The 19,458-nt window shown below is 41.9% G+C and overlaps 1 protein-coding gene across 1 annotated transcript in view; it reads right to left on the bottom strand.

Annotated features, from left to right (window-relative positions):
* The window catches only part of RP1 (RP1 axonemal microtubule associated), a 2,616,437-nt gene that overhangs the window by 1,047,677 nt on the left and 1,549,302 nt on the right, over positions 1 to 19,458 (bottom strand). Inside the window, exon 43 of the mRNA XM_086965756.1 lies at positions 7,484 to 7,662. Coding sequence (XP_086821882.1) covers positions 7,484 to 7,662 — 179 coding nt within the window. The remainder of the gene's footprint in view (positions 1 to 7,483; positions 7,663 to 19,458) is intronic.

Below are 19,458 nucleotides of genomic sequence, written 5' to 3'. Positions count from 1 at the left end.
CTCCATACACTCGGGTGCCACAACTCCTTTTGTGTCTTAACATACTCCATCTCTCGATGGTCAGTCAGCAGGGAAAACATGTTCACATACTTATCAGCCCATATCAATTCTTTAGTGGCCAACGGTATATGTTGGACCACCTTCTCCCGTCTTGAGGGCAAAGACCCCTCCCTTGCCATCGGCAATGCTTGCTTACCCGGTTCCGGTGCTGTTCCCGCTGCTGCTCCGACACCAGCTGCCGGTCCTTCCGTGATCGCCTGTGGGGGAACAAAAGAAACATTCGCCTTCGCGGCCTCTCGCGACTGCCGCAACTGCTACATTAGTAACTTGGCCTCCTCGGCCGTGTCTGCTGGTGCTGGAGCACCCCCTGTCTTTTTTCCAAGCCATGCGGCCAACTGGGCGGCTAATTCCGGCATGTCCTCCTCACTGGCGGGCGTAACAACAACCGGAATCGGTTGACCCGCGTCTGGAATCGGTCCCGGGCCTCGACTGGGACAACCGGGCTCGCCGGGGGTAACTCGGGGACCGGGGCTTCACCCCCCGCCGCCCTATTCCTAACCCGCTTCCCCCTACCCTCGGGGACCACCTTCGGCAAAGCCGGGCCTATTACCTTTTTTGGTCTACCCGGATTGTTCATCGCAGCCATCTGCTTCTTCATGTTCGCCATATCTCTTACCAGCATGCGAAGCATCTGTTCGGTTCCGGACTTCTTTCCTGCCTTCTTGCCCGGCATTCTTATCGAGTATCCGATCTACGTTGATCGACACGGTCCTGAACCTTGAGCCTCAAAGTCGCTGAAAGAGAAACACAAGAATTACAAGTTCTCAAAATTGCTCCTTGTTCCGTCGAGGGCTCACGTGCAACGAGTGGGTGCAGCTTCCAAGCACAGGAACAAGAGGATGCTTCTTCGGATTCCCGCTCTCTTTATTCTTCTCCGGGAGGGCGTGTACCCTCCGCCGATACGCCTCCTGGGCGTGGCCGATGATGTACGTGTCTAGGACAACCCTTCTTGGGCGGGAAAAGGCGCGCCCCGGCTACGCCACTTCGGGCATACCAGCGTAACACGCCCCCCGCCCAAAATGGTTTCCCGGGAGGATCCGGGCCCCCTACCATACGAGTGGTCGCCCCTTTCCAGTAGTTGGTGGTTGAATGTGTCGAAGCCTGCAGTGAGGTCAAGTATGATGAAGAGGCAGAGGTTTTTGTTGTTAAGGATAACATTGTCAATTTCTTGAAGAGTAGCTGATTTCATGCTGCAATGTAGTATGAAACCATATTGATATTCCTGAAGCATAGAATTTCAAGCTCACTAGTAGCATTTAACTTCCAGGCCCTGGTTATATGTAGTACCATTTACTAGGGACCACAGTTCTCTGCAAGGTGGGCACCTGGGCGGCTGCGCATTCTCTCATTAACCTCCGCGCAAGGAGTCTGCACGAGCGCGCATTACAAAGGACTTTTCTGATGAGCAACAGAAGCACCCCGTAAATGGCAAATAAATAAGTGAAAAGAAAAGAAAAGCAAAGCTAAGTGAAAGCTCTTGCTTCAAGTGAGAGAAGCTGATTTCTGTCACACATGGCAGGACTGGGCTTTGTATCGATAATTTAAGTTAATGTAAAGAATATGTGCATAACTGTGACTGTCTATCTGGGGGACGAAACCCTGATTAAATGCACCACAAACTACTGTTCGGTCTAACAATTTTGAAAATGGTGCATATACCTTTTTATTTTCTTCTCTCGAAAGTTGATTTTCCATGTGCACTTTGTTTTAAAAATTGCTGATCCTCTTCATGTTTTCTCATTCTAGTCTATGTGTTCAGACGATTTTATAGCCATTAGGCCTATAGCTAGCAATATACAAACATAAATAAAACCATTCACTTTTTTGACCAAATGTACTTTTAAACTATGTCCACCTAATATCAGTTATTCATCTGGAAACTATATTTTGCTCATTTGAAGGTTTAAAAATTAAGGTACCGTTTTCAGTGCTGCAACAAATAATGTGAACATATTTTAACAGTGCCCCACCCTCTATCTGTCTATTTTTTATGTATTTGAGAAGGAGGGGGTTTTAGTTATTTATTATTGTTAACTAGCTCTCATAGTACACAGTCGTGCCACTCGCATTGCAATACTGGACTGTCAAGGAGATGACTTTCCACGTTTCCATCTCACACCCGAATCTGATTTGTTTTTATGCGAATGAGTGAGTGTTCGTTTTTAAGAAGAATTGAACACTGGGCAGTGGCCTAGACTAAAGAGTTGTACTAAAATGTTAATATATCTCCTTAGTTGTTAGGAAGTCATATGACTCAGTAAATGTGTGTGATTGATAGTGGACTTTGCAAGTGTATTGGATTGAAAGTATGACAGAGTAGTGTTTGCCAGGAACATAGACCGGGTTATTACGTCTCTACAGCACTCAGTGACTTTTTGGAACACCCTTCCACTGTCATTGATGGGTAGGCTGGCCATCTCTAAGCTGGTGGTGCTGCCCAGTGCCTTATATACTCTCCAGAACTCACTATGCCCATTACCGGCGCGTGTCTTCAAGAGCCTGAATATGCTTCTCACGTCCCTGTTCAGGGCCGGACAGCGCAGTAGGGTAGCCCTTATCACTATTATGTGTAGTTATGAGGAGGGCGGTCTTGAAGTGCCGTGCTTTGATTTATATTACTACGCCGCCCAATTACAACCAGCAGCGCACTGACTGACTGACGCGGACAACTGGTAGAAACGCCTGCTGTCGGGCAGGGTGGATACCCTGGCACTCCAGGTGGAGCTGATGCGGGGCAGGGGAGCGGACACGACTCACCCCTTATCTGGTGAGACATAGGGCCAACAAGTGGCAGTGGTTTGTTGAGAAGGTTTTAAGGAAAGCCCCATTCAATAGGGAGCTACAAATCTGGATATTAGCACCATTCACTGACATGGGAAGACACATGTCCTTTCAACCCTGGAGGGAGGGCGGTTGCAAAGTTTTTGGCAACCTTTTTCCTAATGAAACATTTATTACCTAAGAACAGGCGGAGGAGAGCTTTGGCCTTAGCCAGGGCCAATTCCTCCATTACAGAGGAATTCAGGAGGTAGTGAAGGTCTCCTGGCTATTCTCACAGGCCTATTGCTGAGCTGTATCTCACTTTTAACTGCTGTGTTGTGTTCTCTTTCTATAGCGCCATGAAGCCCCCGGGCGTACGAGCGCTTAATAAATACATATTAACATAACATAACATAACAATACCTGGACATTCCACACCCGAGTCAAACTCTAGATATCCTGATATCATGTGGTGCTGGTCACAAACTGATCTCTCTCCTTTATAAATCCATGAAACGGGACTCTGCTCCCCGGTGCCGCCGTCCAGGGCCACCTGGGAAGGGGATTTAGGCGCCCAGTTGGAGGAGAAACAATGGGCATACATAGGCTCTCTCACATGCACTGTCTCCTGTAATGCCAGACTTAAGCTGACGCATTTTTACTTTTGCATCGCACCTACCTAACCCCGGTATCAGTAAAACGCATTTCACTAGAAAGGGATGATAGATGCCCCAGATGCGGCATAGGGAAAATGGGCTTTCTACACTTGTCCTGGGAGTGTTCAGCTGTCAGGCAGTTTTGGGTGGAGGTAGGCGGCAGGATTAGTGCAGCAACTGGTATTCAGGTATGACCGTAACCCTTGTATTGCCTGCTTGCATCAATTAGGAAGCCCAAGAACAGAAATCTCCCATTTCAATTGCTACAACTGATGCTTGTGCTAGCTAGGTGCTGGGTGGCCATCACATGGATGGGACAGAGAGCCCCACAAGTGTTGGTCTGGCATAGAGACTTGCAGGAGTGGTCTCAAGCCAAAGAAGTCCATATGAAACTTACCAGCAGGGATGAGAAGCTTGATGATTTGGCGGGAAATTTGCACTTCTAGTTTGGCGGAGGGGGAGCCCTCTCCTCTTGATGTGCTTGAGAGTGGGGGCAGCGGGTCAGATGTAGAAGACTACCCTAATCATGAAGGGAGGCAAGAGAGGTGGTTCCAACAAAAAGTGGCCTAGTTGTCATTGGTGTGTCCCATGCTTAAGTCTCACTATGTTATACTTCTGAATGAATATGTATCCCTATTGTGTCTATTGTGCCTTTTTTACCTCTGATGCTATCACCTGTACCAAGTATTGCCAATCACACCTTCGGCATGCTTCTATATGCTGTATCATTAACAATCTGTTCTTCTTGCAAAATGAAAAAATAAAGATTGTAAAAAAACAAAAGAAAGTATGACAGAGTTATATCTAAGCTAAAAAAGGAATGAAATAACAAGTTTGGAAGTGAAGGAGAGCAAGGGCCTGAAATTGCACACCCACTACCAATATTTTTCAATGAGTGTGGGAATTAGCAGATGCATAGTCTGCATCCACTTCTTAGTTGCAGACCTCTGAATAAGGAACACATACACTATGTGCAAATTTCACATTTTATGCAGTCCATGATGCACAAATAGATATTTTACTCAATTTAACCCCTGATTACTGCTAAGATTTACCTGGTGATCCAGAGGAAACACCTCCTGAATGATAATACAAATGTAGGTATAAGGGGAAGTTTAAACCTGAAATAAATTAGTGGTCAAATTATATTCAGTGATGAGTGAACCAGTTAGTAAAATGGTAAAGGCAAGTATGAAAGAGTGAGAGTCAGTGGCGGCTCCTCTGCTAAGGCAGAGAAGCGTCACCACACTGCTTTTAAGCAGTGTGACGAAAGGAAAAATAAAATAATAGTAACTTGATATTATCATTTTATTGTTTCCAACTGTTTTGCTAGTGGGCAGGGCTGCTTTGGGCAGGGAAGGAGTGGTTTGCCCACTCCAAGTGCACATGAATGCTTGGCGGCCCTCTCGGGCCCTCTCAGGCCGGCTAAACATTCATGCGCACTAGAACTTATCATGTTCTCCTCGCAGGCTGCATTACATCCTAGGTGGAGAACATGCCCAGGTTCCCATTCCCTGGCTGAGCATGGAACCCAGACACTCAGACCAATCACAACGCTGCATTGCAGCATTGTGTTTGGTTAGGGGAGCCTGGGTGCTTACCAATCACAATGCTGCAGTGCAGCATTGTGATTGATCAGGGTAGCTTGGGTATGCTTTGTGGTTGCTATTCTGCCCGAGTCTGATGGAAGAGAGACAGAGGTAAGTGTTTTTTGTTTTCGTTACATTCCTCTTCTTCCTTCCGCCCCAACCCCCACCTCCTGCCCCGCCAACCCTAGTCTTTGCCAGCTGCCACTGGTAAGAGTGTTTGTTGTAAGTTAGAAAGCGAGAGCTAAAATGAGTGAAAGTGTTAGTTTGATTGAGTGAGCGAGAACATATCCGAGAGAGTATAATAGCACAGGTGTCTCTCAACAATATAAACAGAAGAATCCAGGTTTTGAACTGTGGCAATAGCATGGGCACATATGTTGGTATGGCTAAGTTTACATGCCGGAGATAGCTGACCCCAGAGACTTGTTTGGTGAAGAAGTAACTGAAGTGCTGGAATCATGTGTCAAAAGCTTGCAGCCACATTATCTCTGTTTTGCATATTTCACTTAGATGTTCACAAGCTTATCATGTTAGATATTTAAACATAACTCTGCTGACAGCTTGTTGTTTCTCTGCACTGTTTGTGGGCCAAATTAACTTGAAAGTGCTAAGAAATTCTGATTGACTTATTCTGTGGCATGGTTATACTGATGGATGTATTCTCCTGCCACAAGAATTCTGATAGACTTTTTCTGTCATAGTACTTTAAATAGCCATTACATTTCATGTCAAGACACATATGATGGAATGCAATTTCTTTTGCTGTAAGACATGGCTTCATTTCCCAGATTAGCATGTTTAATCATGTGCTACTAAAAAGTTCTACCATGCACCTGAGCAGCATCTGGCACTCTACAAATAAATCAAAAACACAAACGTCTATGGGAAGATGCTTGTAATAAGTCTAACTACTGACAAGCACTCGTGTAGCATTCAACCCATAATTCCTTTTCCCCACCATTCCGCCTCAGACTAGACCCAGCCATATGCAAGTCAGTCTTGACCCTTCTCCAATAGGAATAGTGCAGCCCGAACTGCCAAGCAAGGTCCTCTCTGAACCGGTACACAAGCAACCCAGGACTGGTGTCTCCTGATTGTTGCTCTACAGTGTTTTTTTTTGTTTTTTTTGAGAGATAAGGTGTAATTCCATTAAGATCCAATACATATTCAATGTATACATTATAAAGATATAAAATTCAGAATGTGCAATAAATTAGTCAGCATAATTCGATAACAATATAAATACATTTGTGGCTCATGGAAAATTCATATTTCTAATATAAAAACATTGATCAGCTTAAAACACTGCTCTACAGTCTAGTGTAACTTGATTCCAGTGGCACAGTGAGCAAGGGATCTAGCAATCGCTCAGTTGGAATTCCAACTCATCATTCTTTTCCCAACAATGCCTAGACCTACTCATATTCAAATCAGTCTTGACACTATTCCAATATGAACAGTATAGCCCGAACTGCCAAGTATGATCCTCTCTGAACTGGACAACAAGCAACTCAGGACTGGTTTTGTGTGTTTGACTCTACAAATAAATGACAATGTACATAAAGACGTTTTCTGTCTCAGAACAATAAATCTTCTAGGTGTGCTGTCAGATCAAGAAATACTGGAATATTTTCAGAAACTACCACCTGACCTAGACCTTTTCTGAAAAACCTGTCGCTTTTAGCAAGATAAATCATAGATAAATATTTACCTTTCAGACCATTTCTTTAAAAAATTGAAACAGAGGTGCCCCCAATCAACCTTAAGTGTAGCATGCTTATTCGCATCCGCATTGTGGTTCCTGTTGAGTTTCATTTTTGCACACAGCTCAGAAAAGAATGCACACGGCTCTCTGCTGCCGCACACCAACAGAAATAATTAGAGGGAACATTGCTAGGGACTTACAAGTAAATTAAATATGCTAATTAGGTGTAAGCTAATTTTATCCTTGTATGAAGGAGAGAGCGCAAGCATTTTATCACTGGTTAACAGCGTAAACGTGCATAGAGTCGTAATATCAATAAAAGAGGCTTCAGCACCAGAAGGTAAAAATCTGGGTGGAATTCTGTAAAAAGGGCCAGGGGCATACATTTTGCAATTTTACTGTGAAGTGAAATCCAGATGCAAAATGCACATGTTTTTATTTTTACCTTGTTGCTTCTTCTGGTAGAATTTCCCCTTTCCTGTTTTTAGCTTTATGCTCCTGTGTCGCACGCATTACCTCTCTTCACCAATTCTTGGTGAAGCTGCCCTATAGAAGTGCTACAATTAGCTATTGCTAATATGAAATTGAAGCATTTCCTGTTAAGATGTTATGAATCCAAGCAGAACACAGGTTGAATGGGTCCCAGAGGCAATCCTTAAACTGACGCTAGTTTTCCTGTCAATATATTGCATATCAACGTTTGACAAACTTACCTGAAAGGGCTCATTTTCTAAGCTCAAAACATTCTGTGGGAGAGATTTCCCATTTCTTCCAAATAGAATTACGTCAATATCTGGTGCTTCCTCTGGCAAAGAGCTTTCCAACCACATATTCCACTCTCCTTTGCTTACAATGTCGATTTGTTTTACAATCTCAGATGTACCATTTTCCTCTGTGTAAAAAAGTAATGATAGGTTTTTAACAAGGAAGCAAGGTCATCAACATTTTTAAAAAGTATTCCATCCATCAAAGTTTAAACTAAAAATAATTCTTAAACATAGCAGTTGCAATAAATCTCCTTAGGAAATGTTTTAATTTTCTATGGTAAACTGAGACGGTAATAAACAACATCAATTTAGTTCTGTAACTTATGAGAGCTTTGGATCAATTTGAAAACCTTTATTTTCTCAATAAGAATTTTGTATAGTTTTTTGGTCTCTTTATCCGATAAATCCAGCTACATACATATCAAGAAAGTCATGATTAGAGTCAATTAAGTAAATTACAGCATGTTCCATGAAAGAAATTAATCCCTATTCTACATTAAGCAGATTTTAACTTAACAGAACCCACAAAGAGACCTTTTGGAAAAGAGCAAGATTGAAAGGAGCATTGAAATAGAAACAGATTGAAGTCGAACTGCTCACGAAGAGGAATTTACAGAAACTCATCTGAGTCTCTTCTCTCAAAACAGTATCAGCAAACAGTTTCAGTAACAACTGTTCAAAGTTAAGTTAAGAAATTAGTCACAGCAGCAGTAGCCATAACCGTTAAAGAAAATAAACACCCACAAAGTTGTAGGTGACTGGAATTACGGTCAGCAGTAGCTCACAGCTAATAGGGTAAAAGTGCTAGTTGAAAAAGGGACTGTCTAAGAAGAGTTGTCTAGACCAGTCTGGGCAGCACTGACTTAATTCTAACTAAGAATACATATAATATAAAACACAAAAACATTTGGCTGCATTCACGAACAATGTCCCTAAATTAAGAGAGCAGTGCAATGGTATGCACAAGAGGAACGATTGATAAAGATTGCAAAGGTGTTTTGGATAGATTTGAATACATTTTTTACATTGTAGTACCGGCTGATGTTTGAGCTGAATGTAAGACTGCGGTACAATGGCCGAAAGAGGAACCTGTGAGGGAGACTAGGGCAAATGCACCATCCCCTATAGTGATGGAGAAATATGATATAGTGATCACTTTTGTAAGTGCCACCGGGAGATTTGGATTGGATAAAAATTAAAGGAACTACCCAAAAGCAGACAGAAACAGTACATGAATACGATAAACAATTGTTACAGGTGTTTCAGCAGCACAGTGGACGATATTTTCCTGAGGAAAAGGATATGGGGATGTTTGTGTCAAAACTTGTTTTATGACTGAAGCTACAGATCTGTACGCATGTAACTTAAAATGTGATCTGTTGGCAGAAAAAGTTGCTTAATGAAATGTTGAGCTTTGCTAAATATTGCATTGAAGAGTTAGAAATGAAGCAGAAAAAGATCAAGGTGAAGTTTATGTTGGCACAAATGATGTTAGCTCAGAATGATTTTCGGAATCCTTTTGCAAGAAGGATTTAACGTGTCTCACGGTAGAGGTGTTCTTGTATGTACACGTTCTGAAACAGAGGCTGCTGCCATGAAAAAGATTGCTCCCTGTCACATCAGTCATAAAATTGGACATTGAAAAAGAGAATGTAGATATAATCCTAATAATAATGGTGGAAATGTACAGAAGCTGGAAGGAATAACAAAGCTAAATGTGTCAGCACAGCATATGCAAATGCCTATGCAAGATCAGGTGCCATTGTGGCCTACCCCACCTGTCATAGTGAACTCCCAAAATATGGGAAATTCTCTGTTAGATTTAAATCAAATGGCAAAATATAAAACAAATTATTTTCAAGATTCCATGCCACAATTTCAAAATCTGAACTCAAATGTTTTGCAGCAGTATCCCTTTTGGTGAAATTGATGGCTCAGGTTCTGATAATTCCCCAAAAAGGTACCTGCGAGGGGAGGAAGACAGTGTACTTGGAGAAATCTTAGCGGTAGACCAAAGTGGTCAATATGTGGATGCCTAAGTATATGGCTACCCGTATCATTTTTGATTGATACAGGTGCTACCAGATCCACTGTTTGAACAGTGGAAGTTCCAGATATACCTCTCTCAGTGAAAACTATCCAAGTTGGAGGAGTTACAAATAAACAGTTCATGAATTCCATTTCAGAAAAGGTTATTTTGAAGAAAAACACCAGTTTGTTGCTCGTGACTCTAGTCCTGTATGTAACTCTACTAGGGAGAGATTTGCTGTGCCTGCAAATGCCCCCTTGAATATCACAGATAACATGATGACAAGTGATTGGCTGATGTGGTCCATTCTATTTCTCATCAGGTTTCGGCGGCAACACACGATCCACAATAAGAACAGTGCCACAATCTCATTCCTGGTGATTGGGTCGTGATCATTAAGCACATTCGAAAAATACTTGTCTAGACCCCAGAGAGAAAGTCCCCTTTGAGGTTACTTTGATGACAAATACTGTTGTTAAGTGTGCTGAAATTCCAAACTGGATTCATGCCTCACACACCAAAAAGGTTTATAATCCAGGGGAAGCAATAGTGGTCTATGATCCTGAAAAAACAACATTGTTAACGGCACCACCGAGAGACCACCCAGAGCAGAAGTACTGTTGCCTGTATACAACAGAAAGAGAAAGAGAGGAATGAAGATCAACAAGCTAAATGAGAAATTCAAGTGCCTGAAGTTACAGAAAGTGGAATCAAAGACTCTAATGAAAAAGAAGCCGAGAATGATCCTCAAAACGGAAGTGCTACTGAAATTGTGCCCGCACAAACAGAAGATCCAGGTGAAGGAATGAGCTCTGGATCAACAAGAGTAAATTGACAAGCTGAATGGCCACAAAGCTTTGAACACAGAAACCTGAGAAGAAGCTTATCAACAGCACGAATGAACAAATTCTGAGAAGATCCAAAAGAGAAATGTTGCATATACTCAGCACCTGAGTGATCATACTACATGAACACAGCATTGAATATCACGTTGGAAGACTTGTGCAAAGTGAATACTGAATCGCTAGAACCCCTTGAAATCAATCTGAAAACTTGAGGGGAAAAGATTTGAAAGAACGAAAAGAAGAAACGCTAAAGAATCATTGGTTAAACTTATTTTGCTGTTAGACATTTGTTATTTTAGACTTTTATTTTAGATAACATCAACCCTGCTCTAAGTGAGGAGTAGAAGATTAGAGATAACATTTTAGAAGAACACAGAGTATGGTTAAGGATTGTCTAATTAGTAACAGAAAGTTAACGACTAATATTGTCAATGTAACCAAAAGATAGAAAAAGAGAACTGCTGAATTCAAGAAGCATGGAATTGGCTCAAAGAGAAATGTGCTTCATTTAAAATAAGTATAAGTACATCACATGTTCAATTTTTATAATAACACTAATGATGATTTCTATAGTACAAATAGTATTTTACTTAACACCAGATACAGAACCCAAAGCAAAGAATTCTACTAAATCATAGACATACCATAGCAAAGATCAATGTAAATATTCTTTTGTGAGCTATAAGAACAATAATTTTCTACTAATTGTTACTCTAGGTTAGTACAAGAATACACTAATGCCATGGACACAAAGGACTGTTATGGCTGCGCACATTTACCAACGTCTGTTTCAGAAGACGTAACATGCTACCAAATGCCTTTATCTATTACCATTTCATGCAGAATCCTATTTTCATTCGTTTAAAGATGAGGACATATCAAATATTTCTATTCTAACTATGATCTTATACTTTCTAGGGTTCCTTTCGTACAAAACATGAATTTACACCCACAAGCAAAAGGAATGGATATAACAATATTTCTTTCCACACAGATCTATAGATTGTGTTGAAGCTCACAAGAATAATCTAACATGCTTAATGCATCCAATGGAGAAAATATACATAATGGCTTTGAAGAAAGGTACAGTAACATAACATGAGCTAGTGATAAAAATAGTGATGCTTTAGATATTGTTTGGAAAAAGGAAGAGAACAATTTCTGAAAGAAAATGGTTTACCCTAAATTAAGATTAGAAAGCCAACATAAAGGGTAAATTTGTGTTTACAGAAAAAGGGCACATAAAGGAAACAGACATGTAGGAATTAGTAGTTGTGAATACACATTTAAACGGACAGGAGGAACTTGGCAAATGTTGCATGGAGAAGAGAACACAATTCCTGGGGCTTACTATATATGTGGATTAAATGCTTATTTTTGTTGCTATCCAATTTGGAGGATATTTGTTATTTACAAAAAGAACAATTGATGGAAAGAATGAAGAACAATGTCATATATTCAACCCGGTACAGAGATATGGGCCTAAATCCATAGTTTTTTTTGCTCACCATGCCATTCCGGTTTGGACCCAGCAATATGCAAATCAGTCTTGACCATGCGCCCAATGGGAAGAGTCCAGCCCAAACTGCCAGGTCAGGTCCCCTCAGGACTGGAAATAAGCATCCTAGGACCGGTTTCGGGCTTTCAGCCCTCATCAGGCAGGATAGCTTGACTCCAGTGGCATGGAAAGCATGGGACCCACGTCTGGGCATACCCGTCCCACTCGGGGTGACAAATGCAAAAAGAACAATTTATGGACAGAATGCAGAACAAAGCCATACATTCACCCAGGACAGAGATCTGGGCCTAAATCCATAGTGTGTTTGCTCACCATGTCATTCCAGTTTGGACCCAGCCATATGCGATTCAGTCTTGACCCTGCGCCCAATGGGAACAGTCCAGCCCGACCTTCCTGGCCAGGTCCTCCCTGAACTGGAAACAAGCATCCTAGGACCGCTTTTGGGCATCCTAGGACCGCTTTTGGGCTTTCAGCCCTCATCAGCCAGGATAGCTTGACTCCAGTGGCATGGAGAGCACGGGACCCACATCTGGGCATACCCGTCCCACTTGGGGTGACAAATGCAAAAAGAACAATTGATGGACAGAATGCAGAACAATGTCATACATTCACCTAGTACAGAGATCTGGGCCTAAATCCATCGTTTTTTTGCTCACCATGGCATTTCAGTTTGGCCCCACCCAATGCAACTCAGTCTTTACCCTGCGCCCAATGGGGACAGTCCAGCCCGAACAGTCATTCCAGGTCCTCCCTGGACTGCAAAAAAGCATCCTAGGACCGTTTTGGGGCTTTCGGCCCTCATCAGCCAGGATAGCTTGACTCCAGTGGAATGGAGAGCACGGGACCCAAGGGACCCACATCTGGGCATACCCGTTCCACTCAGGGTGAAAAATGCTTTGTTTGCCCTAAGTTGGGAGGGTACGCCCAGAAGTCGACCCTTTGCTAACTTTGCCACTGAATGCACGCTAGCTTGCCTGATGAAGGGTGTTACCCAGAAACCGGTCCAAGGGTGCTTGTTTCCGGTCCGGGGAAGACATGGCTTAGCAGTTCGAGCTGGACTGTTCCAATGAGGCACAGGGCCAATACTGATTTGCATACAGCTGTGTCTGAACTGGGGTGGCGATGTGAGTTAAAGAAGGATGATGGATTCAACCCAGATCTTTGACTGGGGGTGAGTGTATGAAAAGTTTCAGTGCTCCATCCATCATCTCTTTGTGTTTGCTTTGTTCACCCTAAGTTGGCAGGGTGAGCCCAGACGTGGGTCCCTTGTTCACTTTGCCACTGTATTTCAAGGAAGCCTGGCTGATGAAGGGTGTTATCCAGAAACTGTTCCCAGGATACTTGTTTTGGATCCAGGGAAAACATGGCTTGGCAGTCTGGGCTGGACTGTTCCCATGAGGCACAGGGTCAAGACTGATTTGCACATTGTTGCCAGGGTACGCCCAGACGTGTGTCCTTTGCTCACTTTGCCACTTGATGCAAGCTTGACTGGCTGATGAAGAGTGTTACACAGGAACCGGTACCAGAATGCTTGTTTCCGGTTCAGGGAAGACATGGCTTGGCAGTTCGGGCTGGACTGTTCCCATGAGGCACAGGGTCAAGACTGATTTGCACATAGCTGTGTCTGAACTGGGGTGGCGAAGTGAGCCAAAGAATGATGACGAATTCAACCTAGATCTTTGACTGGGGGTGAGTGTCTGAAAAGTTTCAGTGATTCGTCCATCATCTCCTTGGGTATTTGGTTTTTAGGCATGCTAATTCTCAAAATGTATCATGTGCAAAGCGTAGATGCATTAACAATGACACCATCACATCACATAGACAGACAGAAAAGAAATGCAGAAACGGAACTGGTTTAAAGGAGACATATTTAGAACAATCATTCCAACTTAAGGCATCATTTTTAAAGACGAAAAGATTAGAAAGTTGGTTACCGTTTTTGACAAGATGGCACCGAGCCCATCAGGAGCTTTGCTTATAATTAACACTGAGTTACTTGCTATACGGTCTATAGTACTTCAAACGCAACTTGCACTAGACATTTTACTCGCAGAGAAAATCGGAGATAGCGAAATGCTTAAATTAATTCACTGCTGTACATACATACCTGACATAAATAAAGAAATAGAAGACTATGCAAAGAACATTTCAGGATTGGAACCTGAATTACATGAATTGGAAACACCAAGTGTTTTAAGAAATTTGGGAAAGGATTTTACACAATTGGAAATTGGTTTTCAACAGCAGGAAATTGTATTTTGAAAGGTAATCCAATGCCAATAATAATTATAGGGCTTTGTCTAGTATTTCTTTTTGCTTTGTTTAAGAGCTGTAGATGAATTTTATGCAAAAGACAAGGAAGGATGCAAAGAAAGTTATATGAAAAGGATTTAAGTTTGAGGGAAGTGATGATGAAGATAAATGAAGTCATTGAAATTTAGAAGTCAGAAAAGAAAGAGACAAAACTCAATGGGTGATGAATGTGCACTCAAACTTACTCACATGGGAAATGAACTTCTGTGATGGTTAAGATAACATCAGATGGGGGAATGAAATATCAGATGATTTTAGCTTAAAATAAGTGCTATAATTTACACTAAGCATTAACACGAAAATGCGTAATAGAATTAAATGTAGGTAAATGTGTCTTTTCTTAAACATGCATAATTAACGTGTAACATGGTTTTTGCAGTGAGAATTTATTTCTATTGTAATTATACCACTAGGCAAGGCTAGGCCTCTACAATTTTCTATCTTTCAGTTAATTGTTATCTTTAATACATAAATGCATTTAGGAAATGCTGAACTATGAGATATTATTTAATAAATTATTCACACTTGGCTTGCTTAAACGTGCCTTCTCAGTAGAATGTGGTGACTTTAAAAATGAATTTCTTCTTTTCCAAAGCTATATGTTCTCATCATATTTAGTTAGTTTCTGGCTGCCACATATTCACAATGCTGAATGCTGAATAGTGTATTAAAACAATAATGCTTACATGAAGATATGAATCTCATGACTTAATATGGTAGGTAACAACTAGAATCTTTCTGCCTTTAGAACAGTTCATTGTTATGCAGTGGAATACTGAATAGTTAATAGTTTTGACTGCAGAGTTCTCGTGGGATCTCAGAGTGAAGCTCAAAGTCTAATGCACATAAATGTTTAGTAACCAAGTTGACACTTGTAGATAGCACCTTCCCAACTTTGTACGTTTACCGTAGGAATGAAGGAAGAAGCAGAAGACCATTGGACAATCCTTTCTCATTGGTTTAAATGACGTAACCCCACATGACTTGTTACATATGTTTTTGTGTTTTATAATATATGTGTTTCTAGTTAGAATTAAGTCAGTGGTGTCCAGAATGGCCCAGACCATTCTTCTGTGACCGTCCCTTTTTCCCTTAGTTGCTGTGAGATACTGCTGACAGTGATTTTTGTCACCTACTATTTTGTAGGTGTCTATTTTCTTTAACAGTTATGGCTACTGCTGTGACTAATTTGTTAGCTTAACTTTGGACAGTTGTTACTGCAACTGGTTGCTGACAATGTTATGAAAGAAGAGACTCGGATGAGTTTCTGGAACAACTCTTCATGAGGAGTTTGACTTCCATCTGAGGTAGGTTAAAATCTGCTTAGAGTAGAATAAGGATTAATTTCCCTTATGGAACATACTGTAATTTACTTGATTGACTCCAATCATGACTTTCTTGATATTTCTTTATATGGATTTATTGTATTTACTCATTTGAATAAAGAGACTAAAACAATATAATAAACTCTTACAGAAAAATAAAGGATTTTGAACTGATCCAAAACTCTTGTCATTGACTGATCTAAATAACTAACTTTATTATGTTTATTGAGATGTTTCCAATTGATACATGATTCTAAAATGGTGGCAAAGATCCATTGCAGAGAAGAACATTTCAGTGCGCAGTGGGACACCCCTATTGTAAATTACGGGTCAAACTGATTAAATTTAAACTTTTCTGCGCCAGCATTAACAACGGTCAACTCCTGTCATCATCAATCTTGAGCCTGCATTAGTAGCTTTCAGTTTCTACAAAACAGCACAAAAATGAAAAATACTTTTCTTCAAAATGTCAACAGTAAGATAATGTAGTTATGCACTTTAACATTGAATGCCACTGGAGGCATGTTTACATTTCATATGACTGAGTTGTTGCCAAAGTGTATGCGCACTGCGCCTTTAAGTGTCTGAAATAGGCTACCCCTGGAACCAATAGATTATCACAGAGTAACACAGGGCCTTGTTCACACAAGATACCAAAATAAGCAAAATAAGTGACTATTTACACTGCAAAAGGCATAATTGCAAAAGAAAATGATGACACAGGAAGAGTGGGGTTATAAATAGAGAAAATAATGTATATATTCTGGGCAGAACATGAAAACGATGAACAAGCCACAAAAGGTCTTTGTATATTAATACAATTCTTATTTAAGTACCAATTCATTGGGTAATAGTAATACCTGTTATTTACAGCACTTAGATAGAGCAAAAGAGCGTTTTTATTCAAAAAAGCATTTGCAAGCCAATAGGTCTGTGTTTAATGTGAGAATGCCTGCAAACACAAGAATGCAGAAATTGTGGTGTTATGTGATGAAACACTAAAGCCCGACAACTGCGCTGAATCCTTTATTGGCCTACATGCCTGAACTGTGCCACCCCCCACCGATTCGGACCACCGATCTTTCCCTACCTTGGCCTGGCTCTTTTGCCACCAACATATGCTGCTTTGGTGAAAAGGAACAGGCTGGAGGTGTGCCAGCCTCACCATCACACCTCCTTTTTCAAAAATCACCTACTTCTCCCTCCATTATCTAATGCTTAAGTGCTGCTCAGCTGTTCTACATGCTTTGGAGAGCTTCAACAGTATTGTCAGCTTTGAACTGGACATTCTGATACTTGCCGAAACGTGGTTTATAGACACTTTACACAATGCTGTATTTAGACCTGACATCCTTGGTGTGGTATTCCCCCAAACATTTAGACTTCACTCCATCTGTTTTGCTGATTTCAATTTTGTTGGCTTTTGGACTCTGTGCACTTTAGCAAAGCTAACCAGTGCTAAAGTGCTTGTGCACTCTCCTTCAAATTTGGTAAAACTGTCCTCCACCTACTTGACATAGGTAAATTCCTAGTCCCTACGAAATGGTCCTACATGTAAGTTAATTGCTGCTAGGGGGCCTGCAGCACTTATTGTGCCAGAAACTAAAGGAGCCTTTAAAAACATGTCTCAGGCCAGCCGTTTATGTCGGCCGGGCGACATAAACGTTGCGCCAAGCAGAAATCTTCCTTTTTAATACTTATAAGTCACCCTTAAGGTTGGCCCTAAAGGCTTACAGGGCAGGGTGCAATGTATTTAAAAGTAGGACATGTGTACTTAAGTTTTACATGTCCTGGCTGTGAAAAACGCCTTGTAATTATTCACTGTTTTAAGGCCTATCTCTCCCCTTGAATATTACTGGGTTACCTTATTACATATAATAAGTGATAACTTTAGATTGGGAGCAGATAGAGAAACACTGTTTACACTCAAATGAAGTGTAGGTAACCCGTTGATCGCGGCGCGCATTCTGCCGCGGTGTGGGTAGAATAATGAGTGGGCGTGGTTCGGACGGACCCAGGCCGCCCTCCGCACATGCCCACCAAGATGTCGGACTGCCGGGGGCTGTCCGACGCATCGAAAATGTAAATCCTCTTTACTGGTAATGTTGGATTTTAAGTCACAAACAAGAAAATACCACATTTAGAACAGTGGCATTTTTCTAGTCCCAATCATTTGTGCCTTCTGACAGTGTCCTGGGTCATATGACTGTGAGTGTCTCTGCTGTTGGGGTTTATGTATTGCTTCCAGACAGTAACACAAAGGGTGCTTAGGTGTGGGGCTAATGGGCCATCCTGGCGGGATGACTGGGACAGGCTGTATCCAGCTCCACTTGCGCTTCAAGGGGCTTTCCCCCTCGTACACATAAAGGAATCTGACACCAGGCCTGTCCTGTATTTTGTTATCCCAGACAGTTTGGAGCCTTGACATGGGAAGGGGAAGAAGTTTTCAGACCAGATGTCGGGGTAGAACAGAAAGTCCTCTCACACAAAAGGCTGGCACTAGGTATAAATACTGGACCTCCGGAGCCACAATTTTTAGAACATTTCAGGACTTATGGAAGTTACAGATAAAGACCTGCCCTTGTGCTCGAGGACTGCCTTGCTGTTGAAAGACTTTCTTGATGTCTGAGAAGGAAGACTGGACCTGCTTGCCTTCATACCAGTCTGACCAGAGTAATTCCAAGAGTCAGTTGGAGCTACAGGGACACAACAAGTGTCAGAGGCCTTCCTAGAACTGTCCAGCTGACCTGCTGCAATTGGGACCACAACTGGACCTGCATGAGCCCTGCTTGCCTTTGCTGGAGTGAGTCCTTGATCACTAAGACTTCCCTACCCAGGTCCTTGACCCTTGGCTAGCATCACAGAATACTTCTCAAGAAAAAGTGAACATACTAACATTTGGGCTCCTCACGAATGCATAAGGACCAGTTTGCACCAAGACTCTGCCTCCCACGACGACCGCCAACGCAAAGCTTAGGTGAGACCAGGTCTTCACACTGCAGCACCTGCCAGTGATGACCGGAAATGTGAGAGCTGCATTTTGCGCTACAGTAACGACAGCCCAGGGGGATCATCAATGCAAAAGTATAGCAACAACCATCCATGACGGTCAACTAGCTCTTCTCGCTACAGCAACAACAGCTCATGACTCCCGACGTGCTCTTCTTGCTGCATCAATGACCATCATGGATACTTTACCTGATCTTCATTGCTTCCCCTACCATGAATGGAACTCTTTGCACCAAACTTAGCAGGTAGCAGTACTAAGTTGGTCCCTGTGTTCGACCCACACTCCATCACAGTCAGCCTGAACATGTGACTTTCCCCGGGTCAAGCACACAGAAATACCCACAAGTGGCGCTTTGTGCTTTAAAGGGTTATTTTCATAATACACTTTATTATTGCACTTCACCAGTTCTACCGATTTCATTTTTGCCGTTCTGGTATTATTTTGTTTATTAACATTTATCCTATTTTTCTTAATTGGTTTGGGGAGTTTTTGTGTTGTGTTTTCAATTTATTACTGTTTGTGAGTTGCATAAATACTTTACGGATTTTCCTCATAGTAAAGCCTGACTGTTTTTGGGTCAAACTACCTGAAGGTTAAGCACAGGTTAATTTAGTGACCTTCAGAGTTCACCCTGACAAGGATTGTTGTTGCTGCCTTAGTGGGGCTTCCAACTCCATCTACCATTAACCCAGTTTCTTACAGTTGTTGATCTCCTCGGTCATCAAGATGACTGAGAGAATGGCAGAATAGCAGTTATTCATAAGAATGCAGTACACTGTAAACATCTTCCCACTGACCAAAACCGCTCCTTCCAGCGCTTATCTCTGGCTAACTCTGCATTTAATGTCCCAACAGTTAGATTGAATGCCATTTACCATCC

This window comes from Lissotriton vulgaris, chromosome 4_1 (genome assembly GCF_964263255.1).
Source record: "Lissotriton vulgaris chromosome 4_1, aLisVul1.2, whole genome shotgun sequence".
NCBI lineage: Eukaryota > Metazoa > Chordata > Amphibia > Caudata > Salamandridae > Lissotriton > Lissotriton vulgaris.
This window is presented reverse-complemented; position numbering and strand designations above follow the sequence as displayed.